This window comes from Pyrus communis, chromosome 10, assembly GCF_041283825.1.
Source record: "Pyrus communis isolate YQ-2024b chromosome 10, ASM4128382v1, whole genome shotgun sequence".
Lineage (NCBI taxonomy): Eukaryota > Viridiplantae > Streptophyta > Magnoliopsida > Rosales > Rosaceae > Pyrus > Pyrus communis.
Window position 1 is genome coordinate 30,368,409 of NC_142574.1, and position 27,206 is coordinate 30,395,614.

The window sequence follows — 27,206 nt, forward strand, 5'->3', positions numbered from 1 at the left end:
CTTCTCGTTGCCACTGCCTTTGTATTTATAGGGACACGCCAACTTAGTCCTTGAATATTGCACGAGATTTTTGGCGTGGATTAGACTCAACCAAATGCATGGAGTTATCATGCAATTATCCAAACAATCTAAAATCTCCATCATTATCTCCTTTTCTCCTTATTTTGTCCATCATTATCCAAGTATTTGATGATCTCCACGTGCTGGAACTAAGGCATGCAAATAATTAGCATGCAAGTTTATCTCTTAGCCATGCATTTCAAACTGAAGCATCACGGCAATCCATTCATCTTTCCACCAAATTTGACCAGGTGCAATCATGCACTATCAAAAAGTTCAAACTTGATCCCATCCTTTCAAAGCCCATGAGTTCCAATCTTTATCCGACTAGATTCTTGGCATCCTGCAAAGGATATACGGAGGTGCTCTTTATTGCACCATCACTTTATAATTTTATCCATGCATGCATAATAACCTTCAACCGTCTAAGTGAACTCCAAATTCATTTGTTTATTAATATCACCATACTGCAAATGGATAATAATCAATTTGCAGCATACCACTTGAATCTGTTAGTCAACCAAACTGACCACACTCACACATTCACACGCCAAACATCCAAAATCAACTTGAATTGTGCTACCATGTTTCCAGCTTGGAAATACATATCCCATCTTAATTATCATTAAAAGATAATTATGATAAAAATCATAATATTATCCTTCAATAATAACAAAACTATCTTTACTCTTCAATCCGACGGTTGGGAGCTATGCTTACTCAACGGCCTTGATTGCACAGGCCGATGATGTAATTTTTGGTCCAAATAGACCCACAAGCCATTTGGCCTAGCCTTCCGTTAGAGACGGTTTTCGGACTATTTTCAGCCCTCTGACCCTCTTTGGTTGGAGATGGTCTAAATAGTCAAATTCAAAGCCTTACGTATCATTATTCATTGTCAATTAGAGTACAACAACGTAAAGCAATGTTTTTATCATTGAACTAGTAGGGTTGGAGCCGTTGTGCCAATTTGATTCAAACAAGCAACGATCATTTATAGATCTGAATCTTAAGCCAAGTGAGAGATGAGGCTTCGGCTGTGGGCCGGCGACAAGTAAAGCAGGGGTTGCTGGCTTTTAGGGCTGAGTAGTGGGGCGTGGGGGTGGGGGGATGGGAAATGAGGAATTTTCTTCTGCTGGTTTTTGTTTTTTTTTTAATTTTATTTTTTTTTTATTTTTATTATTTATTTTTTCAATTATAATTAAATGGTGTGACACATGTCAAAAAAATGAAGGAGACATTTAGGAGACACTATTATAGGGACAGTAGACCAGCAGCCTGTTGTGTTACCTTTTAAAAGATGCAATTGTTATCTAAACTACATTAATAAAACTTTTTTTGTCAATAAAAAAGGATAAAAAATTAATTTTATCTTCTACCATAAAACAAAATCATGGATAGTAAGGTAAATTTACACAAATTAAATTTTACAGTTTTTTTTTCAAAACCTCACTCAAGGGTGATCCTAACATCCTCTAATTTTGAAAAATAAAATATAAAAAAGAAAACTTCTCTCTCTAATCCACATTCCTTTTTTCTCTCTTTCTCCTTCCCATTTTAAAATAAAAATAAAAATTATTTTCACACACAAAGTGTGGGACATATGCTAGTACCTATAAAAAGATGCAACTATTTTATTACTATAGAAAGCGACTACGGCTCCCCAATAAACAAAAAATGTGAGAGGTTCCGGGTTCAATGCTCCGAGCTAGTGAGTCTGTGTCACATCCCAACCCTCAGCTCCAACTATATTGTCCGCTTTGGCATTCCCTGTCCGAAGACAGAGCTACCGCACGGTTTTGTTTCTGTGGATCGGTACTCAGCCGTAGCCAGCGCCTGCTCTCCCCTCAGGGAGTCCACAAAAGGCCTAGTTGAAACTTAAGGTTGGCAATGGATATATAAGGCCCAAAGACCACGCCCTCACAGGCGATGTGGGATACTACAATATACCAAATTGTCACATCCCAACCCTCAGCTCCAACTATATTGTCCGCTTTGGCATTCCCTGCCCGAAGACAGAGCTACCGCACGGTTTTGTTTCTGTGGACCGGTACTCAGCCGTAGCCAGCGCCTGCTCTCCCCTCAGAGAGTCCACAAAAGGCCTAGTTGAAACTTAAGGTTGGCAATGGATATATAAGGCCCAAAGACCACGCCCTCACGGGCGATGTGGGATACTACAATCCACCCCCCTTAGGGAGCCCGACGTCCTCGTCGGCACACCACGACCGTGAGTCTGGCTCTGATACCAAATTGTCACATCCCAACCCTCAGCTCCAACTATATTGTCCGCTTTGGCATTCCCTGCCCGAAGACAGAGCTACCGCACGGTTTTGTTTCTGTGGACCGGTACTCAGCCGTAGCCAGCGCCTGCTCTCCCCTCAGGGAGTCCACAAAAGGCCTAGTTGAAACTTAAGGTTGGCAATGGATATATAAGGCCCAAAGACCACGCCCTCACGGGCGATGTGGGATACTACAGTCTGGTTAACTGTGGACACGAACAGGATGAAATTCTCTATTTATAAATGGATTGGATTGTCCTAGGATACTCGGTGACAATTTTGTTAATTAAAACAAGGAATACAAGTCCAACCTTGCATTTTATTAATGAGAATAAAATGCCCAACAAAACTTATGGACTTAGAAAATGATACAAAACTAACAATTATTTATTGTTTATTTTATACCATATAATGAATTTAATTATTTTATATGATATATAATAAAATTATATAAATCCGCCTAGCTAGTCCGCCTAGGCACCCGTCTAGGCGTTTAGGTGCTAGGCCTCAGCTTGCTGCACGACTAGCGTCTATCATCTTTTAGAACCTTAGGCGCTACTAAATCTCCAAAATCTCAACTATATTCGTAAACCTGCAAGGAAATATCATTATACGCTATCTGCACTATAATATCAATAACGTTTTCTAGAAAAATTGGAATCACGAACCGTAAAATTTTTCCAGAACCAAGGAGCCAAACCTTTCCAAGCATATAAGGCTCAATATCTGGTTCACCTGAGGAAGCACAATTTAATCTTCGAACTTGATTGATTTGCACATCAAATCTTTGATTTTTGAAATTTTATTTTCTAAATGAGTGTAAAGATAGATTTATATATTGAATTGGGTTTGTGAGGGTAGTTTAAGTAGTAAATTTGAGTTTGAATAGATACTGATTTTTTAATTAAAAATAATATGGATGTAGAGAGTAAAATGAGTGTAGAAAGATGTTATATTTTTTTTTTCGGACAAAAAAAAATGTTATATAGATTCAAATAAAAATTTTCAAAAATTATTGTAGTTTCCCTGTGTGCATATTTCCGACAAAAAAAAAAATGTTATATAGGTTCAAATAAAAATTTTCAAAAATTATTGTAATTTCCCTGTGTGCATATTGTTGCATCGCCCTTGAAATAGTGTTCGAATCTCAACTAAACATATATATTTGTTGACAATGAACTATATCTGATTTTTTTCCAGCTATATAGACATAATAATTGAGTTCGTTCTTCACCCTCCAACTCTATTATGGTATTAACCCTTCTCCAGAACCATAGTTCGACTATATGCATTTAATTAAATTTTATGAAAAGAAAATTAATTAAATACCATTTACTCTTTTCTTAGTATGCTATCATTATATCCGCAAAAAACTTGTAGTTTAGTTGATTAATCTCTCATATTATTGGTGCTTTTGAAGTATTCCATATGCTAAAATTCAAGCCACCCACGATCAAAAAGAAAATTTGTTCTACGCTCATGATGGATTTCACATGATTCTCACAAGATCAAACTCTAATGTTGTTAGATTATTGATTACTATGTGGAAGTAGCAAGGGAGAAATAGCACACCAAAGAGAAGAAGAGAATGTGTTTCACATTGAATGATTTGTCTAGAGGAATGAATCCTCCTTTTATAGACTTCCTCGTACTTTTTTCAGCGTGTTATGAGACTTTTCTAAATAGTCGTATTCTTTCATGATAAGACACATCACTTATAAAAGTTAAAATAAAACTCCCCTTGTTTTTATTTGTTTTTCTAGTGTGATGCTTACAACGTGTCGTTTCAGTATCCAAACTACCCATCCAAAATGTTATTCTCTACATTATAGCCCTGTAAGCCGGGGAGGAACTCCCATTGTTCTGAGCCACATTGTGTACGAGAGGACGAAAAACAATCACCCACAATTTGTTCAAAAATTGGAGGACCATGGATTGATATAAACTAAGATTATAGACGAAGACTCCAATAGGTCGTGGCTGGAAGGCCACATTTGCACCGAAGATAAGAACATAGCTAAACAAAGGTATTTATTTGTACTACTACAAACAAAACTAAATGCTGAAAAGATGACTATGCTAAGACGGTTACATAGGACTATACATTGGCAGGGTTGCTAAGGAGGGGTTTAGGTTGGAATAGTTGGAGGGTGGAGGTGTTAAATCAATCAAGGGACCAATCCTGGGCATCAAATGTGACAGCAGCACAGGGAAGCGCAAGACTTGGTTTAACAGCATCGTGATGGCACATACAGGGTGGAAAGAAGATGCAAGAAATGACCCTGAGAATGTTGTCACATTCGGGGATGGCAGCCCGTTGGCAGCGGATATCATCTATGACTGCCAGAAAATTATTGACGACGAAAGTGTGGCCATCCCTTGGCGCAAAGGTGATGTTTTACTGCTGGATAATTTGGCCGTTCTTCACTCCCGGAATCCATGTGCCAACCTCGCAGAGTCCTAGCCGCCCTCTGCAAGTAGACTAGTTAAATTAGCTGTATCAAACAACTTATCATATGTATCTGTATTATAGTATGTCGTGCTTACAAAATTTATAAAATAAAAAGCAAGACTGTTTTTGGAGTAAAAAAGAAAAAACAAGAGTGTTAGAACTTGGACTTGTTTGGTTGCCAAGAAAAGGACAGAAGTAAAGAAGAATCCTATATGCTTGCTTTGTGTATCTTTCTTTTTTGCCCTTTTTAATTGCAAATCGTTTTTTTTTATATATCAAAGTTTGATTATTATTATTTTTTTCAAATGATAAATTTGTTAGGTTAAATGTTAGATTAGGCAGCTGACATGTTGAGGAAAGATTAGAGTACACAACTCTTAACACAAGTGTTGGAGAGACAACATAAGTAAACAAATTACGTGTATTATACACACAAAATATTACAACACTCACAAGGACACAACTTTAGAAGCTATGACACTCACTTACTTTTAGAGACACACTCTAGACCACTCATACTCTTCACAAGACTACTCCTACTTCTCAGTCTCACTTGGTTGCCTACTTGCTTCGTACTTGGCTACTTTCTTCTTGATTGGTTGATACAAATGGTGTGGATGCCTTCTCCTTTTATAGGCATGGATGGAACCTTGGAGAAGCATGTAAACATCATGCTAGAGATATCTAGATAACTCCACTAACTTCCTAAGCTAGAATTATCTACACTAATCTTGCATGTTGATGGAAACCTCACCATTCTTCTAAACTCTTCCACCAACTTAAGAAACAACCTTCTAGTCCTTTCTTCAAAGGACTACTTTAACTTGGATAATCTAGCTAACCAACTTTAGTGAATGTTCTAGAATTGTTTATTCTAGATTTGTGTAGGTCTTTCAATGAGATAGGGTTGATTTCTTTAACATGACATGATTCAAACCCATGTCGTGGTGCAAGGGCAAAGTTTGATTTGTATGCAGAGAGTAATGAATGAGAAAAGTCTGTATTTTTTTTAATATGTTTTTCCAAGTGAAGGGAAAACTTGAGTGGATGTGCCAAATGTACATGTATCAGATAAACTGAGGTGTCCTGAACCTGAGGAATAAAAAATACTTGTAAGATGTTGCAATAGACAGGCAGAGTAAAATCTTGTTGCTACTTGTTTTTGGAGGCCTTGCCTTCGATCTTCTTGGATTTATTGCAATCTTATACACAGCCAGATGCATGGGTTGGTGGAGGATGTGGCAATGCTTTTGATACTAGGATTCTGATGGTTGTAGAACCTAATAAACTTGGAAACTAAGGGATGGTTTGGTATTGATGTGCTGCGAAAAAAAACTGTTTCTGCTGTGCTGGGAGAATAAGCTCATTTTTGCTGCTTTACGTTTTTAGTTTTTTTTTCACCCAAAAATATGAAAATAAGCTGTTTTTAAGTATTTACCAAACACCTTTTTGAGCTCAGCTTTTTTTTATACCCACTTTTTATAAAAGCACCTCAGTACCAAACCAGTACTAAGAGTGTTATGGGAGAGCAAGAGCATTCTGGGATCCTCATAAACTTGCATAACTCTAACTCTGAAGTTTTCATCTTCACTTTTGCCCCTGAGAAACTGCCACCCACCATCAGCGATCTGCTTGCCCTATGCTCCTAGCGGCTCTGCTACCACCATCGAAACTCACTCTACATAGGGCTGGTTTGGTATTGTTGTGCTTTGAAAAAAAACTGCTTCTGCTGTGCTGTGAAAATAAGCGGCTATGAAATAAAGCAGCAGAGTGTTTGGTAAACTTTTATGTGAAACAGTTGTGACTGTGTGAAATGACCAAAAATGGTATAATACTAGATGTGCTATTAATTTAATTTACTTAACAAATATAGGTTAATTTTCTTTACAATTTTTAATCCACTATTGCCATTTTTTTATATTTCATTCCAGCATTATCTAGTCATTATTCTTACTATATTTTAATCCACTTTGCCATTTTTTATTCCATTCCATTATCCTCTGGTCTTCTTCTTTAATGATACATCTGCAAGCACTCCATCCAAATCCTCTCTCTGAAAAGCTCAAATCACCTTTTTTTTTTTTTTCTTTTTTGTGAAAAAACCCATATCAAAATTCTTCATTTTCACTGCCACCGTGGTGCCCCAATCCCGATCGACCAAAATCGGCGCAATGCAGCACAACGGGTTCATCTTCAACCCCAATCAGACCATCCAATCAGACAAAAAGCGAATTTAATCGTTGAAATCTGAATCCTTTCCAGCGCTGATCAAACGACTCTGATGTATACAAAAGCAGGAGCTGATTCGAAGCCAAAACGAACCTTAAAGACTCGGAGCTTCTGGTTCTAGAGAGCGAAAGAAGAGAGAGAGAAAGACAGAGACTCATGAAGAACTCTACGCAGTAAGAATGAGAAATGGAAGAGGGTATTTATGAGATTGTGAAAGTTTCATTAATTAATTACATCAAAAATTGAAAGCAAGTTGAGTACCTGGTACCTGGAAGGCAACGGCGGTGTGGCGCTGAGACCGACGGAGAGAAAGGAAAATGATGAGGAGGAAGAGGTCCAGCAGCATGAGGGAAGAGGGGTGTGCAAAGTGTTTTGTGAGAGAGAAAGAGATAGTGCAGAGTGTAGGAATCAGGAAAAGGAGAAAGGAGGGGGCAGTATTGACAAATTGAAAAAAATCATTAACTTGGTACTGTAGCTCCGTGTTTTGGATAATAAGTGGCTTCTTGAAGCTGCAAAATGTGAAACTTTGAAATAAAGCTGTTTTGGGATATTTACCAAACACCAAAACCCCTACCAGCTTTTTTTCATCCCAGCCTTTTTTTTAATCACCTCAATCCCAAAATGCACCTCAAACTGCTGCACTGCTGCTTTATCAAACCCTACAAATCGATCTATCTATGCTGCTTCTCTCTCTTCTTTTTTTTATGCGATGCATTTTTCATTGGATAGGGGAAAGGTGGAAAAATATGACAATGAGGTGAATTTAGCAGCACTTCTTCTTTTTTTCTTTTTTTCTTTTTTTGGGTCCTTAAATTTCATTTTTCAAGAGGATAGAATTGGTATCAAAATTCTAATTGAGAAATGGGTGTGAAGATAGGACACTGGGATGAGTTTATCAGTCCTCTAATGAATGTCTTACTTTACCTCAAAAAAAAATTTACTTGTAATGCATATTTTTAATAGGCTTAATTGTTGTTATAATCTCTATCATATACCCTTGAATACATTTTTGGCCCTTGAAATTTAAAATAAGAATTGTGATCTTCCAATTAAGTTATGTATCGTTTCACTCTTGGTTCTTTCTATTTTTAAGTTAAATTTAAGGGTGAGCTCGGGACCACATAGTACTACGGTTTATGAGTATTCTTCTTCATTGGTAAGTGAGAAGTCTTAGGTTTGATTCTAGCCAAAGATGAATTTGAACAACATTATTGCTAGCTTATTGTGAGGCTTAGCCCACTCCCACACCCTGTTATTGTAGATAATATCCTTTGTTCAAAATATAAATAAAAAAGATAGCTCAGGAATTCAATCCAAATCATTATAAAATAAATAAAACTAAGAAACTATCGTAAAATACAAATGAAAAAGGCTTTTTTTATTAGCACTCTGCCACATAATATTGAATACACCCCACATTAAAATTTAATATTAAATGATTTATATACCTTATTATGCAATGACAATTTCAACCTTATAAGGTTTAAAAAAAAATTAAAAATACTAAATACACCCCAAATCACTTTTAACATGTATATCACATGATTATTTATCTTCTTCAACTCTCTAAACCACTCTCACTTTCCATTGTAGAACAAAAGCCTAATTGATAAAACTACAAACACATTGATTGAGAAAAATTATTTTTGACGAACGGAACATAAAATTGACGTTTTGGAAGCTTTACCTTGTTCAAAATGTATTGTCACAGGTGGATGAAGGTTAAACTTCATTGGTGTCAAATTATTGTCTTCCCCTTCTTTCGCAAAGAAGATAATGGTGATGTTGTTTCACAAAAGCCATGTTCTAAAAATAATCTAATGATTAGATAATACTAAATTGCATTTGTGCCTTCAAGAGACAATTTTGTATTTACAGCATGGTGTTCGCATATGATATGTGATGCATAAAATATCATTTAGTGTGCATCTCAACCAACGCCAATACTTTATATTGCCGAATTTAACTACCAAATGGGCATAGAGAGTCTAAGCTCCTCACATCATCATCTTATTTCCTAAATTATCATTTTTGAGATACACCCCCTTCGTAGATCAATGTTGATTAGATGGAAAAGGGTTAAGGAAAAAATTTCAAACAGATTGCTTTCACCATTTATGCTCTTAACCCTCTTTGTCGTGTCGAAACTTCTGCCCTTTCACGTTCGTAAGGTTCCCCAAAGCAGCTTCTACTTTCCTCTATTTGAATCCTCCTTAGCAGCAAGAAAATACTTGTATGACATGAATGATTTTGTATCAAACAGTACATAGCACAGACCAAAAATAAAAAAATAAAAGAACGAAATCATTGTGAAGAGTGTGGGGTGTATGAAGAAAAGTGGGGTGAATGGAGAAAATGTAAAGTTTATGTTGAGTGTGAAGTATGAGGGTATTTATGGAAAAGTATGTGGGGTGTATTAAGAAAAATTTTAATTGAAAAAGCAAATGTGCGGTTTATTAAGTATGTGGGGTGTATTCAGCAATGTGTGAGGTGTTAATATAATAAGCCATGAAAAATGAAATAGAATTCAGCGTTGTTGTTGCCTTCAATCTATCGCACCTGAAATTTATTTTTAGTTTTATTTCTTCCATTATTAGTTTATTTTATCAGTTGTGATTTGAAATGAATTTATGAGTTTACCCTGAATTTAACGGAGAAATTGACGTAATTAAGAGAAATGACCCAGAGTGTAATACAACACTTCATTGAAGGACTATAGTTGCTAATTTTGAAGTTTAGGAATAAAATGTGATTAGGGGTATAATTCAGGGGTCATAACAATAGATAAACATCTTTTAAATAATATGGCTTAAATCCGTAGTTACTTTGAAATTCTTTATCCAAACACATCCTATATGAATACAATGTTCTTTCAAGTTGCAAAACATGTCATTTTTAATTGCTTTATTGTCATGTTGTCTTACGACGGGTTGTTTCAGTATCCAGAGTACCCATCCAAGATGTTTTTCTTCTGTGAAATTGAGACTGTACGTGGGGGAAAACTCCCATTGTTCTAAACCACATTGTGTACGAGAGGACGAAAGACAAGCACCCCAAAAATTGGAGGACCATGGCTTGGTGTTGATGTATACCAAGGTTATGGGCCAAGATTACGACCCTTCTTTTACGATAGGCCGTGGCTGGAAGTTCACATTTGGGACCGAAAACACTAATTGCTCTTTCTTACTCGTCGTTTTCTTTGTGTGTTACCAATAAAAAATGAACACGGTTTACAATGTATAACTAATAATTCATATTATTTATTTTTAAAATTTAATTTTTCTAACATTACTCTTTTCAAAAATATCCAAATCAAATTTCATCGAAACAATATTATTTCGATAGTTGACCATTATTAGAAAGACGATGCACGATAGTCAAGAAGAACAAGAGAAACATCGAAGCGGAGGGAGACGAAGGGCTGTGGATGAGAAGCATGGCTACTATTTTTTTTTAGAGTTTTAACTTAAAGGTAGCCTTGAACTTTCGCACAGACTTTCGGTAAGATTTATGAGAATTGACAATGTTGGCTAAGAAGAAGGAATTTTTAACTAAAAAACTTCCGGTATAGTTTATTTTAATAAAAAAAATATATTTTTACACTAAAAAGTCAATCCTAATACTATTCACTTTACCCTTTATTTTGCCCTTATCATTAAAACTCAAAGTTTTCAAGTTTTTTTAATTAGTTTTCCTTAAGAATATATTATATTGGTGGAAAAGTAACTATTTATCTAAGAGGTGTATTCAATTGAGAATTTAAGAGATTTTAATGAATTTATAAATCAATGAATTTTTATGAAATTTAATTGATTTGTAGAGATTCCATGTAAAATTTTGATTCAATTTCTTCGAAATCTCATGAAGAAATATGAGATTTGTAGATGCTTAAAATACAGTATAAAATCTCTCCAATTCTCTCTGATTCCTCAACTTTTTAAAATTCTTTAAAATCAAATTCTAATTTAATACACCTAGAATGTTGTAAACTTCTTTAAAATCCTAATTAAATACACCCAAAATTTCTAAGGATTTTAATCCTGATTGAATACATTGAATTTCAAAAAATCATTTAAAATCTTGATTGAATATTCATTAAAAGAATTAAAATCCTCAAAATCTCAATTGAATACACCACTAAATTTTTCAGGGGTGAATTATATTTCGAATCGAATCTGTCGGCAGAGTGAAGCGCACAGCATGGCATTGACAATGGTGGAGATCCCAGAGCAAAAGCTTTACGACGGAAATCGATTCCCGGCAGTTATATCTCCGACTCCGACTCCAGCAGCAGCTGCTACTCCTGGTCTCACAGAAACCATCCAAGCGAACAAACAGTATATACAGGATCAGCTCCGAAAATCCGGGGCCGTACTCTTCAGGGGGTTTCCTGTAAATACAGCCTCAGACTTCAACGACGCCGTGGAGGCCTTCGACTACGAAGAGAATCCTTATGTTGGAACTGCTCCTCGGACCAAGATCGTGGGTCGGGTTTTTACCGCCAACGAGGCCCCACCCGATGTCAAAATTCCGTTTCACCACGAAATGGCTCTGATAAGTGGCAACTATATAGTGCATTTCAATACTTTTCTATTGCTAACCAGGGAGCGAAGAGTCCTAGGGGGCGTTTGTTTGCCCTCACTAACTCGGACTGGACTGGACTGGACTAGCTATTAGTCCAATACTGTGTTTGTTCCATTCTGGAACTAACATTAATGAGACTAAAGGGGACTAGCATGGACAAAACCCTTCATTAAGAGGTCTTAGTGAGACCCCCAATAACCATGGGACTAGCTAAGACTATCCTCTATTTCTCATCCTTGTCATACTCAACGACCACTCCCGACAGACTCCTCGTCATCGCCGATCACCTAGATCAATCATTAACTTCCCGACTCTCTTTCAAATCCATTTCACAACCAACTTTCATATAAAATATACCAAATTGAAGCTGTGAGTGACAAGATTACGATTTTACTTGAATCGAGGCCAAAATGTGGTCGAATGTGGCCGGAAAATGGCCTGGAAGTCTCGGCCTGTTTGGGCTTCTTCAAATCCATGACAAATTCGAGCATGCAAAGCTAAGATCTCGGTCCAAGGATGGTGATGAATTTTTTGGTGGTGCTAACTTCATCCAATTTAATGAGGGTTGGCCAAAAAACACATCGGGAAACCTGCAACTCGTCGGGAAAATTGGAGCCGTGAGGTTCCGTTCGAACAACGCATAGCTAGAGAGGGAGGGAGGACAGAGAAATAGAGACTGGAATCAATAAGGAGTTTGACCAGGAATGAGAAAGAGACATGAATTGAAAGGTCTGAGAGGAAAAAAAGAGGAAGAAGGTGGGACGATGAGAGAAGAGGAAAAGAGTAGGATGGGAATGGTAGGAAAAGATGGAGAAAAAGATAAGATCATAATAAAATATTAATAATTTATATATTAAATAAAATAATATTAGAAATTGTTATTATCCAGCTTCTTAGTCCAATACTGCACCAAACGCTTCACTAAGTTAGTCCAGTTTAGTCTAGTCTAAGCCAATCCAGCTTAGTCCTTGAAGCTAATCCAGTCCGAGATAATCCGGCGCAACAAACGCCCCCCTAAATTATTAAAATAATTTAAGGATGGGAGAGCTTCGAACCGGAATAATAGTTGGAAACTCAAAACCCTATTCACTAGGATATTGAATCACATATAAGATATGTATAATGTTCTTTCAAGTTGCGGAACGTGTCATTTTCATTTGTTTTCCTTGTGTGATGCTTATGACGCGTCGTTCAGTATCCAGAGTACCCATCCAAACTGTTATTCTTTTGTGAAGTAGAGCCTGTAAGTGGGGGTGAAACTCCCATTGTTCTAAGCCACATTGTGTACGAGAGGATGAAAAAGAAACACCCGCAATTTGTTCAAAAATTGGAGGACCATGGATTGATATATACCAAGATTATAGGCCAAGACGACGACCCTTCTTCTGCGATAGGCTGTGGCTGGAAGACCACATTTGCGACCGAAGATAAGAACATGGTTGAACAAAGGTATTTATTTGTACTACTACATACTGAAAAATGACTATGAAAAGACGGTTACATAACGATAGGACTACATATTGGCAGGGTTTCTAAGGAGGGGTTTAGGTTGGAATGGTTGGAGGATGGAGGAGTGAAAACAATCAAGGGACCGATCCTGGGCATCAAATGTGACAGCAGCACAGGGCAGCGCAAGACTTGGTTTAACAGCATCGTGATAGCATATACAGAGTGGAAAGGAGATGCAAGAAATGACCCTGAGAAGGTTGTCACATTCGGGGATGGCAGCCCATTGGCAGCAGATATCATCTACGACTGTCAGAAAATTCTTGAAGTTGAAAGTGTGGCCATCCCTTGGCGCAAAGGTGATGTTTTGCTGCTGGATAATTTGGCCGTTCTTCACTCCCGGAATCCATGTGCTACACCTCGCAGAGTCCTTGCCGCCCTCGGCAAGTAGACTAGCTAACCAGCTGTATCAAACAACTTATCATATGTGTCTTCGTATGTATCTGTATTATAGTATGTCATGCTTACAAAATTTGTGAAATAAAAAGCAAGAGTTGAGTTGTTGTGTTAGAACTTGGACTTGTTTGGTTGCCAAGAAAAAGACAGAAGTAAGAAGAATCCTATATGCTTGCTTTGTGTATCTTTCTTTTCTGCCCCATTTAACCTTTTTTCTGGTGGTGTAAGATAATCCCACAAGTTGAACTCCTCATTCCTCTTTTAATTGCAAATCGTTTTTCTATCAAAGTTTGATTTGTATGAGAGATTTATTTCGAATAAGGGTAATATGGAAGTATGAGGACATGAATGGAATTTCCAAAAAAGGGGTTGTCTTCTCCAAGGTAACTAGGGTTGCTATTTACGGAAATGGATCATCTCCGATGCTTTCCATCAAGTTCATCAAGGTTACAATTTCAGGTCTTTGAAATTTGATTCAATAGCTACAAATAAAAACTTATTTTAAAAATTATAATAACTTTAGCCGTTAAATCAAATTTTAAAAATCTAAATTTATGACTTTGATGAACTTGATAGAAGGGATCCGGGGAGAATCCTTTCCACTGTTTACATAATATTTTATCTGATAACTTGGGAGAATATGAAGAATTAATCCAAAAAAGATTGCAAACGAAGCCAAGAGAGAAATTTAAAGTACATCAGAGAAAGCAAATAAGCTTGCAATCAATTAAAATTGCATGGCATGTATAATTAGTATATTCAATGTCTGATCAAGACTAACAAACATGTTCAAAGAACCGGGGCGAGGAAAGGGGGAGAGTGGTAGAATAGCATTTGATTTGGTTTCAGAAGAGAGAGAGAGAGATAGAAACAGAGACGAAGAAAGAGAGAATTCAAACTAGTTGGATACAAATTTGACATTCGCAAGTACACTCTCTCTCCCCCCCCTTCTATTTGGTTGTCTACAACTCTCTAATCTCCCTCTGTAAACTGAAAATCGGTTTGGAGAAAGAGGAATCCGTACCAGTTTGAGATGATTCTGGACGACAGGAGCAATTTGACAGAAATTCGGAAAAAACTACGAAAAAACACACGGAAGAGATTGGTCAGTGTAGGAGAAGAAAGTGAGTTCGTGTCCCTTTTTTGTATGCGTTGCGGGGGAGGAGTGATCCGTTGCTCACTTTAAACGTGCGGTATGAATAAAACACAAACATTAATAACTGAGAAATTAGAATTATGGAGGAATAAAACTCAATTAACCACAACAGAAATTGTGTTACCGACTTTGTCAAAGGACCAGTTCTTGTTGGTTTTTTGCCAATTTCATCTTCTCCCCGAGGCTCCAGCAAAACAATTCAATTTGTTCTCTTCAGATTCTTTTATTTTGTGTTTTATTCACATCTCCTCCCGCAAAACTGCTTCATATCCCACGTTTGCTTTTATTTTCATGCACGTCTGCTCTCATTACACGGTTCAAGCCTTCAACTGTAGAATAGCAATTTTAACTGTAAACATATTAGGTTTCTTTTTTATTTTTTACTCAATTACTGAAAGCAGTTTGAAAACTGCAGCGGAAGCAAAATTGAGAAAGTAAACGAAATAATTTAAACTGAAACGATAAAGAAGAACTTACAAACCAAAATGTATGGACGATTTCTTTCCGCTAGATTTCCAAGGAAGCAAAATCTTCAGCTAAAACCTATGTCGTTTGGCTGGTTTTAATGAAAATGTCCTTGAATAAAATAAATAAATAAATAAAAAACTGAAGTGGAGCGGTTGTATTGAGGAAAACATGGGAGCAGTTGTGTGTGTAGAGAGACGAAGAGGGAGAAGAAGGGGGTGTGCGTTTTTATCTTCTCTTTTCTTTTTCTTTTTCTTTTTCTTTTTTTCTAATTTTTAATTATCTTTTTGTTTAACATATTTTTCTTTTTCGTTTTTGACAAAAGTATTCATGCTATTTTGTTTCTATTATTTTCAGCTAGTTGTGGATTTTTTTGTTTGAGGGGCTTTATAGTTTTTTTTTTTTTTTTTTTTGTAAAGTTTTGAGACACTAAACTCTCATTCTGACTTTCTAATATTAAAGATTAAAGATATTATTAGTACAAATGTGAGTACTTTCTTTAAAAAAAAAAACTTGAAATGTTGTTTGATGGAAGCACATGGAAATGATTTTTTATTACTTAACAACACTTTTAACTTTTTTTATTATCAAACAATGTCAAAAATAATTTGTCTTAATGATCTAACAATGCTTTTAGTTATTTCCAAACATGTCTAGTTAATTATCGGTAAGTGAATGTGAACCCGAGTGTTAAAGAGCAAATACACTCTTTCGACCACAATTAAACCGTAGCTTTTAAAAATCATTATTAAAATTAGATAGTAAAAACAGAAGTGTCGATAACACCATTCTTATTATAAAAAATATAAAATAAAATAAACTCATAATCCGATAAGAAAGACAAGAACTATGAAATTTAAAAATAAAAATAAAAAATTCTTTTGATATAGGCGTCTCAGTTTTAAATTTTCTCAATCAAACATGATTTGATTAAACTGTTTTTTCTTGTCGTAATTTTGGTGCTATATGCATATTATATTGTAACAAATTTCCTATAATCTAGCATTTTGATTACTCTCCTCCGTTAGAGATAATTGTAAAAAAAAAAAAGTTGGTTAGATTCAATTTATTTTCACAATAATGCTACAATTTAGCAATAATTATCTACGATTTAAGATATTTTCTTTCCAAAATAGTTTAAAATATTTTTAAATCCCCCAAAATCAAACGTACCGAAATAAAATTTTCTTTTAGTACGTTAAGAGAAAATAAGATTAAGAATAATATAAACGTACCAATACACAATGTGTACAAAATAAAACATACCAAAATAAAAATAATGTACCAATATTAATAATATGTATCAAATCAAATGTATCAAGATTGCAAATAAACGCACCAATTAATGATTTTTGTAAATTCAAACATACTTGAAGATAATATATACGTATTATACCTAATAATAATTTGTCAACAACTATATTTAAAAAAGCAATAAAAAAAAATATAATTTCACAAAAAAAATTGAAAAAAATTACATGGAGCTTTTATGTTGATCACCAACTATTTGAAAAAGAAAAAAAAAACCATTTGGAAAATGAAATAATATTAAATGTTTGCCTAACCAAAAAAAAAAATTGTGATCGAAAACAACATATTTGAAAGAAGAGAAAATATAGTTAAATTACTAATATCTCTATTAAATAAGAAAAAATACATTATACAGATAAACGAATAAATTTAAAAATTATTTTTATTTTAAAAAATAAAAATAACTATTGATCAAAACACTTTAATCAAATTTTATAAAATTACCGATAGATAGAAAAACTATGGAATCTAATTTCCCTAAAAAAGAAATAAAGTGAGAACGAAAAGTACATAAATTGCAACTTTCTTCTCAGCTGCTTCTTCTTCTTCAGCTCTCTCAGCGATGGAGTCCAATTTCTCACCACAATCTTCGGCTCCATTGCCCAAATCTAGGGTTAGGGTTCTTCCAATTATGCCATTCTCCTTCTTCTTCCTATTCTTTCTCAATTTCGCCGCCACAGCTTCCGCCTCTGTACCCCAAATCCCAAAATTCGATGCCCTATACTCCAAGCACTGCAATTCCATTGTCCCCAAATCGGACACCGATCCCTCCAAATGGTTCGTCACCAACCTCTCCATCGCCGACATTGGCTTCGGGAACGGCTACTTCTCCGGCGGCGATCAGCTTTTCGGTAACCTGAACGGCTTCAATTACCTGAGGACTCTCTCCTTTTTTGCCAACGAGGTGCGTAAAACCCTAACCGAAGGGATTTTCGAAGTCCGGGCAGTCCTGCGGCTTCGCGACTTCTACAGGGTAGGCGACGGCAACTCTACGCGCCGTAATCTGCGGTTGGTTTATCATCCGAGAAACGCGTATCGGAAGGGAATGATGAGCTTTAGGCTCAGTGGGTACTACTCAGAATCTTCAAGGAAGCTTTGTATGGTTGGAGAAGGTATGCCACAATTTTTTGGGAATCGTTTTGTTGCTGTTCTTAAGCTTAATTATCCAAAAAGTTCGAGTATTTATGATAGTTTAATCACTGGGATTTTAGAGAGTTTGGATGAGAAGAAGGATCCGAATTATTTCGAAGCTCTTAACATGTTGGCTTTATATCAGAGAACTAGCTATGAATATAAGTTAGCTGGGAAAGATAGTGAGAATGGTTGTTTGCAGGGTGGTGATGATGGCGGAGAGAATTTGAGTCTGAGAAATCCGAAGCGGGGTGTGTGTATGTTGATTGGTAATTTTCGCGAAACGTTTGAATTGGAATATGGTAGTGAATGTGGGGGTGTGAATTGTGATCCTGTTGGTGGGGATGCTGGAATTGCATCTTCCTTGGTTTATCATGTAACTCGGTGTACAGATGAGAGGAATATGCAGATGTTGTTGGGTTTTTCGAACACTAGCGGTCATAATATCAAATTTCCCTTTGATCCCAAAACAACTTTCATTGCTGAAGGGGCATGGAATGAAAAGGAGAATCGTCTTTGTGTTGTTGCGTGCCGGATATTGAATTTTACAGAGTCTTTGACTAATGCATTTGTTGGAGATTGCTCGACTAAATTGACTTTGAGATTCCCAGCAAGATTGTCTTTAAGAAATAGGTCTACTGTTGTGGGGCACATTTGGAGCAACAAAGAAGTGAATGACTCGGGCTACTTTGGTAAAATTGGGTTTCGCAGTTTGTCAGGATATTTGATGAAACTGTTGGATTACAAATATGACTATTCTGAGAACGAGTCTGTCAGAAAAACATGTGCAGAAAAGAAGGCTGGGAGAGGCAAGGGAAAGAAATACCCTGCAGAGTATTCATTGGACATGAAATTTGGCATGACAGTGAGAAACAGTGATGGACGCCAAGCATATGGTTATTCATCCCCTTTATTTGTGGACGATGAGCGAACTTTTGGACGCCGGTTTTGGGATAACTTGCCACAAACAGACTCACCATTGCAGCAGAAGAAAAAACATACCCATAGCAGTCCAATGAACGTCAGCTATAGGTTGTGGTTCGCTGATTTTGATTTTCGTCATGATGTTTTCCCATCTAAAGCAGAACTATCTGCTGAAGGAATATATGATAGGGATTATGGTAACCTATGCATGATAGGATGCAGGCGCGTACCATTGAAAAATCAGACATCGATTCAAAAGGACATGTTAGACTTTGATATTAGAATTAATGTACAGTTTTCTCCGTTGGATACAAAGAATCGTGAAAATGTCAAGGGAAGTATTGAAAGCACAAGGGGAAAGTTAGACCCTCTTTTTTTTGAACCTATTCAATTTTCATCGAACTCAATGTACTACAACCAAGCTGCAGCATCCATTTCAAGAATCGACTTGGAAATCATTATGGTTCTCATTTCCAACACCCTCGCATGTGTCCTTATCGGATTGCAGCTCCTGCACGTGAAGAAGCACCCAGATGTTCTCCCATTCATCTCAATTGTGATGCTTATTGTTCTTACTCTGGGATATGTGATTCCGCTTCTGGTCAACTTTGAAGCAATGTTTGTGCCAAGCCACGGCATCATCCAGCAGGATACTTTTCTTGGCACTGGTGGATGGCTTCAAGTGAATGAAGTAATAGTCAGGATGTTAATGATGGTAGCTCTTCTTTTGCTGCTACGTCTTCTCCAACTGACGTGGTCCACAAGACAAGGCGATGGAAACCAGAAGAGCTTGAGAGATTCTGAGAGGAAAGTTCTTTATGCAACTCTACCATTGTATATAGCTGGTGGACTGATAGTTTGGTTTGTGTACACCTACCTGAAATCACACAGGCCTTTTCTAAGAGTCCGCAATCCCAGGCACCACCACAGGATGGCTTACCGAGTGTCTAGTCTCCACCATCTTGCTTACGACAACCACTCTCTCAGGGAGGACCTCAGCTCTTACGCCGGCTTTGTCCTGGATGGTTTTCTGCTCCCTCATATATTGTTCAACTTATTCTTCAATTCAAGAGAAAAGACTCTGGCCTCCGCCTTTTACTTCGGAACCACCATAATCCGTCTGCTGCCTCATGCATATGATCTTTACAGGGCTCGGACCGGTACATGGTTCCTTGAACTTCCGAATATTTATGCAAATCACAGAATGGACTTTTACTCCACTGCCTGGAACATCATCATCCCCTGCGGCGGTATGCTGTTCGCCACCATTGTTTTCCTGCAGCAGAGATTCGGCGGGCGTTGCATTCTTCCTAAAAGATTTAGAGAGAGTTCTGCTGTATATGAGAAAGTTCCTGTCATCAGCAATGAGCAACTGTGAAGGACATAAATTTACCTAAGAAATGATTTTTTTATTTTTTATTTTTTTATTTTTTTTATGATAGAATTATAGTCGAATTTTTTTTTTAAAAATGCAATCTCTTTTATGGTGATAATTCAAATTTTCGGTGATGTGATGACATCTAAAGGGCATGTAGGACCATCAATTGATAATAGTACCATGTACTTTCAAAAATACCATGAATAGCTAACTTTGTCCATGAATGCGGATTAAAATTTAAAGAAACTTAAGTATAACTAATGTTTTCTCCAAGGCCATTCACTTTCTCGACCAAAGAAGGAGAGCAACGTATATGAAATAAGTTTACCGTCGCATGACATCTAGATCCAATAATACATCACATGGATAAAATCTTGCACAAGGCAACAAAATATTTTACAAGGGACACCATGTGACGGTAAACCCGGTCCATGAAAGTGTTTATCAAGAATGAGACTTTTAGTTGAATTTGGGGTACTTTTCTGTGACTAAAAGCATATAAATTCTGTTCTTGAGACTTGAGAGAGAGGAATAGAAAAAGCGATAGGTGGGAAATAGCATTAAGGGCTGGTTTGGTATTGCTGTGCTTTGAAAAAAAACTGATTCTGCTGTGCTGTGAGAATAAGCGGCTGTGAAATAAAGCAGCAGAGTGTTTGGTAAACTTTTTTGTAAAAGTACTTTTGAAAAGAAAAAAAACAGTATTATAGTGTTTGGTAAACTTTTATGTAAAACAGATGTGAAAAAAAACCGATTTTTCAAAGCTGGGTTTTGCAGCTTCTTGTTTTTGGGTTTTTTTCACCCAAAACTGTGAAAAAAAACTGAAGCTGAATGTTTACCAAACACAAAAACAGCTCCCAACTTTTTTTGATACAAGCTTTTTTCAGAATCACCTCAGTACCAAACCAGGTCTAAGATTGCTTTAAATAAGCTACCTAGCATAGAACAGAAGCTACGCTAGATATGAACAAATATTTACACAACCGGATCCTTAACAACTAATCACTCGAATTACCCTGCTTCATTACAAAATCTCTAGCCCGAAAAGATTCGGTGACTCGCAAATTGAACACAGGAGCATCAGAAGAGGAGGAAAGATGTGCTGATTAGTGCAGATCAGCAGCTGAATTCACCAGTGGAAGAATCGTGACCTGAAACATAATGCAATCCGGTTAGATACTGTATGGTTTACGGCGGTCATGGACTCCGGAGAAGGAGCACACAAGCACGAGTGAAAATGGAATCGAAATACTACCTCTGAATGCATCTCATTGGAACTTTTTGCCGGTAAGAATACGAGATATCTGAAGACCCCGGCTGAAGGCTTCATTGAACAAGATCCTAGTCTGCATTGACTGAAATCCAGGTAACCATGACAGCAATGCCACAGGAGCCATAACAATCACTCCGAAAATCAAATCATACAGTCGGGCCAACGAAACAACAGTATCCCACACCACCGTAGACTGCAGAAAAGGTCTGAGTACTTGAGCTATTAAGATTATACCGTAGCCAGTAGGGATGAATGCTAAGAGACTTGAGATGAAATCAAGAAACTTTAACTTAGTGAACTCAATCAGCAACACGGCTACGAGTAATAAGGCAATTATGACAATAAGCTGAACTAGCCGGTAGTAAATGTGGTCCTTTGCTGCATATTTGTCCTGAGCATATGCTAGGACTATATAGATTCCAACAGCCACTACCATGTATATCCAAGATAGCAAGTAAACAGCTATACTTGTATTTCCGCCAGTAATGTTCAGTTGATACACAACACCATACTGGAAGAAGAAGAAACGAAGATCCAGAATAATTTCCAACAGCTTTCCCCAAAGACCAGTTGTTCTCAGATGGTCTTGTTCCTCATACCACCATGTTTCCCAGCTCTGTTCAGCTTTCGTAAACACACCCCCGGAATACCATAACCAGTTCATAAAATCATCAAAGTCATATACAGTTTTCAGCCAGTCAAATCCTGAAGGGTTGAACACGAATGGTGCCATTATCCACGACAATACGAGACACCAGCTTGAGATTGACATGGCAATGTAAACAAAAGTATCTGCAACAGAGCTATGAGCAGCATACACTATTAAAATGATCCCAAGCTCAATTGCCTTCACAAAATGGCTTCGAGAGTAGAGTCGATAGTTCTCGGCAAAGCTCTTGTGTTCGACCACAAAACCACGTCCAGTTGCTCGGTATTTTGCACCCCCATGAAGAATAGTACGGCCAAAGAAGTGGGTACGAGTTCCCATTGAGAATGTGTAGAAAGCTGAAGCAAGCTGCAACTGCATTGTTAAGAAATCCCAAACTGCTCGAAGGAAACCCTGTTCAAGAGAGTTTTCGACAATCATTGGGAGGGCAGTGAAGAGACCTAGCTGGATAATAAACTGCTGGTTCAAGACCACACCAAGTGATTTGTTGTTGCTTGTCTTGTCCTCGATGCCACTGAGAGAAAGAAAAAGGCGGCCCCACAAGAATGAATAAACAGTCAGTATCACCATCATCGTGTTAAAGTAGAACCCAACAGTTGAGTAGAAGAATGAAAGCATTCGAAAGAAGTCCAATCTATGACCCAGCCGGTACACATCTCTGCTTAAAACCTGCTCACCGTTGCCACTAGCAACCTTAGCCTCAAACATCGAGATCTGATTCAACCCGACATCCCTCCCCTTGCCCACCTGTATATATTCATGGTGAGTCACATTGCCACCTCGCAATGTACAATTGAAGCCAGCAAATATGTCCTCGCTGATATTGATCACTTTAGAAGCCTTGCTAATACCACCCCGAGGCAAGAACCAGAATCTGTCAAACACATCTGGGTGACCGTAGTGCATTCGCACCTTCAAAGGGTTTGCAAGAACGCGCTGGTTCAGGGTCACAAAACTCATCTCCTGAGCAGACATGAACCAAGCAAGAGACGACACAGAACCAGTGAAGATATTCTCACGGACACCCAAGATAGTCGGCTTCCTTATACCATAGAAGTGCTTAAATTCCTCCAACAAATTCCGCATTTTGAGTGCCTCCTCAAAATAATTGTCTTGGTTCATGTCAATGGTCTGAATTGCATCACCCCTTGTGAAGATTATGGCATGGTTCTGATTTTCTGGTTTGCCTTCCCCAAGCTTCAGTGGACCAGGCAACCTAATCCGATAGATCTCAACCTCCCTTTGCATCTCCTGATCATATTTAACAAGGACAGAGTAATACTCAACCTCGCCCCTCCCCAAGTGAACCTCATCAACATAGGCAACTCGAAGGGCCTCATTGTTTTTCATAAGATATAAGATCTCCTCAGCACGGTAGTCTCCCTTCGCCTTGTGTTGCCCGTATACTTGGCAGGCTACCACGTATGTGAACTTCAACATAGCAATCCCATGTTCATTCCCCTTGAATAAATAACTGACGCTGCTACTTGTTCGTCCAAGTTTCCGAGAAGAATGATACATGCCTGACTGCATACCATCCAAACCACTACTTTGGCTTCTCAAAACATGAGAACCAACTTGCTGCGATCCATCCCTTATGTCCATCTCAGATGCAGTATCAAGAAATGCAAGCATCTTAAGGGCCCTATAGTAGTACATCATTCCTCTAACAGTGCGAGATAAAGTCTGGCCTCTGAACGATGCCCAAACACGGAGATCCCTTGCCTTCGTTTGAAAGATTTCGTCGTCATTCTCCATGCCCTGTCTGTGCATCCGTTCCATAAAGTTCGTCCACTCATCTGCATAAATCTTCTGCAGATAAAAGAGGGTGGAGATGCCATCTTCATTCTCACTTCGAAGAGCTTCTTTTCCATACAACACTTCCTCATCGTAGTATGGAGTCAGCACGCTGAAAGCCATCATTTTTTCAACATAGGGAGCACGGGGCATATTCATAAAAAGAGAATTGCTAAAGAAAGCGATACGTCGCCTCGCCTCAAGATTCATTGGGACATTGTGCATTGAGTCTCTAGAAGTGAGAATTGTATGCAGTCGACGCAGATGCCTAAAGAAGACCGCATCCTCATCATCAGGAAAGTTGACTGCCTTTTCAAAAAGAAAGTCTGCATCAGCGGCTGACCTACGAGGTGCCAGGCCTTCCATCCTCAAGGTGTCCATGGTCTTCTTCACCCTCGGGAACTCACGAACAGAAAGTTCGTACAAGGCCTGCAGAACATCCACAACCTTGCTTACATCTTTCTTTTGTTGCATTAGAAGCTCAATAAGAGAAATCAACTTAGCATGAATTTGCGGAAGCAGAGACATCTTGTATGTAACCGTGACCTTCTCAGTCAGAATACATTGATCTATCTCCATGAAAAAAATTTTAACAATGGAATTTTCTTCCGTGCCATCTTTAACAACCATGTGAAGCAGAAGATACTTGATGCTGTCATAAGCTTCAATGACAGCACACCGCCGATACTCATTCTTGCATATCTTCAACCAAAGCAACGGGTCATGTTCCTCTCCCATCTCTTTTGCCTGACTCAGAGCAAGCAATAGTTCATTGCAGAGGAGGAAACATGGCCAGCGAATAACCCTAATGTTCCAACAATTAGGTGGCAGTTCCAAGAGCTCAAGTTCTCGATCACTAATGAGATCTTCCTCCCTGAAAGTTGTCATGATTTCATTCCATATCAAGGCAAACCTGGTAGCTTCAACTTGGCTGGATTCAGTTTTCTTGTAAGCTTGACCAAGTCCATAACGCAGTTTCAGTCTGTGGATGGCCTCACGGAGCTTCCTCACCGCCGTGACCTCAGGACGTAAGGACTCCTCCTCTGGCATAAGATTAAATTGCAATGCACTGGCAAAGAACTGAAATCTAAGCCTTAGCTGTTTTATATTTCGGATCTCGCCCAAATGCGAAAACAGCCCAATTGTTGCACCAATTAAGGATTGGTAAATGGCAAACCATATTTGCAAATCCATAAAGTACATCAACACAACAGGGATCCACAAAAACACAATTGCTATTCTATTCCCGCTGCCAAAAAACAAATGTATTTTGTAATCGAAATTCTTTATGTCCAAGAGAGCCTTCGTCGGGGAAACAAGAGGCTTGATCTGAAGGAAATAACTGAAAGAGAATTTCGAACCCAATACTGCAATCCAAAACAATGTATACTGGATATTACTGACAAGCCCTTCCCTCAGTCCACGACCCACAAAAATCCGCGTATGAAACCACCATGTGAACACATATAGTATACTAAAATCCAACCCCTCAAGGAAGTTTCTCACCCAAGGAACTATAAAGAAAACCAATGCCAACACCTCTGGGACAATGAAAACAAGTGCAGCCTCAAGAAAAACAACAATCCTCCGATTGGCCTCAGCGGACCACCTCCCATCTTCATTCCTCTGAGTCCAAATCTGCGCATAAAACACAGAAAACACAATAGTCCACGTCGCAGCAGCCAGACCCTTCAGCACCATCCTCACCCCAAGCAACATTGTCTCCTTGGACACCAAACTATACTGAGTCCCAGCATCAAGCACGGCCTGAAGAAGGCGAAGACCGCCCCAAGTAATAAACACGGTCAGCACCTGCACCTGATCATCCCTCCGATCCAACGCCTGCCACGGATACTCTGTCTCCTTCCATGCAACAATAATAGCGGCCTGTAAAAACAAAATCAACATCACCCAGATCTTATCAAAGCTCCTAAACAGATTCCAAAACGACCTCTGCTCCACAAACCCCGTCTTCCCAACCCTCCGATCCTTCGGAGTAGTAGCGAAAAAGTTACTATCGAACTTAATCGGCCATTTGAGCTTCTTAAAACACCTCCTAGACCAAAAATACTCGTTTATATCATCATAATTTCGCCACGCCGAGTGGGGAGCGGTGCCATTTCTGCTGCTCTCCGCCTCGGCTTTAATCGTCTGGTAAATTGGCATCACCACACTCTTCAGATACCCGCAGTCCCCGGAAACCGAGGGCAGAAATGGCCTACCCGTATCTGGGTCCGTATACTCATCAAGCACTTTGTTCAGTTCCATAGCCATATGATGATAAATATAACATACACATTCGGGTACGAATCGAACGTTACCGGACTCACCCCAAATCAGCAGGAACAGCGCCACGTACAGCAGCTCGCGCCGGAGGTCGTCGCCGCCGCGGCGCCTGGCGAAGATGACGCTCGACTTCCGGCCGAGGTACGAGCACCAGGAGGTGTAGTTGTAGAGCAATTTGCGGCGGAACCGCCTGAGGACGGCGGGCTCGAGCGAGTCAACTATGTTCGGCGGAGGCTGGAGGCGCATTTGGGAGTTGGCGAGGTGGAGGACCAAATGCTCCCGCTGGTTCCGAACGTTGTCGATTTGGAACCCGAAGAATAGTCCCAGCCAGTCCATCAGGTCGTAGGACGGATTCCAGGGGATAAAAGGCGGCTTACGAAGGTCCCCAACGGCGCGTAGGACTGCGGCGGCGGCGCGTACCTCGGGATAGCGGAGGGAGGGGTGGTCTGCGAGGAGGTCGTGGATGGGGATTATGTTGTAGGCCTGTTGCATCGGCGGCAGCGGCGCGCGTATCGGTCCGCGTCCGCCGCGGGCTGGCTGCGGACGCTGCCGGAGATCCATATAACCTCTTCTTTCAGATTTCACGGCGTTTAGATTTTCGGTTTCGGTTTCATTTGTTGCTTGTGGAAGTGAGAAATGAAGAGACTGGGAAGCTGCTGGGTTTTTAGAGGGGTGCTGCTGGGTGTACCAGACGGGTTGCTGGGTTTTTTTTAGGGGTTTTAAGTAACTCACACGCACGCTGTCGCCATTCGCTGCGGATGTTTTGATTTGATTCAATCGGAAGGGGGATTGATGTGACGTGGAGACACGCGCCAGAAGGCGAGTTGTGGAGGACGATGGAAATATCGGCGAAAGTGGGGGGGGGATTGTGGGTCCGAAGTCAGCCAAACGTCCCGGATAGGACCCGCCACTGAATATCTCCATTATCAGATATCCGATTCGTCTCGAGAACCGAGGGAAACACGCAACAACCCCAGCAGCAGCCCACGTTCAGTGTTCTTTTAAACGATGCCGTATGGTGATTTTGAAGTTTTCAACTTTTGAGCATATAGGACGAATCCAACGGTTATATGTCACACATGCGATGGAAAATAAAATAAAAAAGGAATTTTCCTTTAATAATACTTTTTCCTTTTTTAAAAAAAAAAAATTAACCGATGACTGTTCATGATTATTCATCATTTCTAAGGTTAAAAAAACTTAAAAAAACATTTTAATATCTCCTGAATTTTTCTTTAATAATATATTTTGAAGAACAAGAGATTTATGTAAAAGTACATTTATATCCTTCCTAACATTAAACATAAAGAAAAAC

At 38.6% G+C, this 27,206-nt stretch overlaps 3 protein-coding genes, 1 non-coding gene and 1 pseudogene across 4 annotated transcripts; 3 read left to right on the plus strand and 2 right to left on the minus strand.

Moving 5' to 3' along the window:
* The first annotated feature begins 2,520 nt into the window (after positions 1 to 2,520).
* LOC137728553 (clavaminate synthase-like protein At3g21360 pseudogene) lies at positions 2,521 to 4,820 on the plus strand (annotated as a pseudogene).
* A 6,345-nt stretch (positions 4,821 to 11,165) lies between these two features.
* On the plus strand, positions 11,166 to 13,623 carry LOC137730077 (clavaminate synthase-like protein At3g21360). The gene is made up of 3 exons (XM_088677310.1): positions 11,166 to 11,592; positions 12,800 to 13,053; positions 13,132 to 13,623. The coding sequence occupies exons 1-3, from the start codon at positions 11,221 to 11,223 to the stop codon at positions 13,499 to 13,501; spliced, it is 996 nt and encodes a 331-aa protein (XP_088533436.1). The 5' UTR covers positions 11,166 to 11,220; the 3' UTR covers positions 13,502 to 13,623.
* A 3,308-nt stretch (positions 13,624 to 16,931) lies between these two features.
* Positions 16,932 to 20,010, plus strand: LOC137729583 (DUF2921 family protein, putative (DUF2921)). The gene has a single exon (XM_068468558.2). The coding sequence runs from the start codon at positions 17,001 to 17,003 to the stop codon at positions 19,869 to 19,871; it is 2,871 nt and encodes a 956-aa protein (XP_068324659.2). The 5' UTR covers positions 16,932 to 17,000; the 3' UTR covers positions 19,872 to 20,010.
* A 692-nt stretch (positions 20,011 to 20,702) lies between these two features.
* LOC137730112 (callose synthase 11) lies at positions 20,703 to 26,561 on the minus strand. The gene is made up of 2 exons (XM_068469176.2): positions 21,124 to 26,561; positions 20,703 to 21,019 (listed from the first exon to the last, which is right to left on the minus strand). Exon 1 carries the CDS (start codon positions 26,450 to 26,452, stop codon positions 21,137 to 21,139), a length of 5,316 nt encoding a protein of 1,771 aa, XP_068325277.2. The 5' UTR covers positions 26,453 to 26,561; the 3' UTR covers positions 20,703 to 21,019; positions 21,124 to 21,136.
* LOC137730386 (small nucleolar RNA J33) lies at positions 23,401 to 23,481 on the minus strand. The gene has a single exon (XR_011068146.1). It is a non-coding gene; the product is annotated as a small nucleolar RNA J33 (small nucleolar RNA).
* Positions 26,562 to 27,206: the final 645 nt, after the last annotated feature.

Excerpts from the sequence above, each read along its gene's own strand:
- LOC137730077 (XM_088677310.1), top strand. The coding sequence starts at position 11,221 with ATGGCATTGACAATGGTGGAGATCCCAGAGCAAAAGCTTTACGACGGA. Across the intron at positions 11,593-12,799 it reads TGATAAGTGGCAACTATATA|TATCCAGAGTACCCATCCAA; the intron begins GTGCATTTCAAT and ends CGCGTCGTTCAG. Across the intron at positions 13,054-13,131 it reads AAGAACATGGTTGAACAAAG|GGTTTCTAAGGAGGGGTTTA; the intron begins GTATTTATTTGT and ends ACATATTGGCAG.
- LOC137729583 (XM_068468558.2), top strand. The coding sequence starts at position 17,001 with ATGGAGTCCAATTTCTCACCACAATCTTCGGCTCCATTGCCCAAATCT.
- LOC137730112 (XM_068469176.2), bottom strand. The coding sequence starts at position 26,452 with ATGGATCTCCGGCAGCGTCCGCAGCCAGCCCGCGGCGGACGCGGACCG.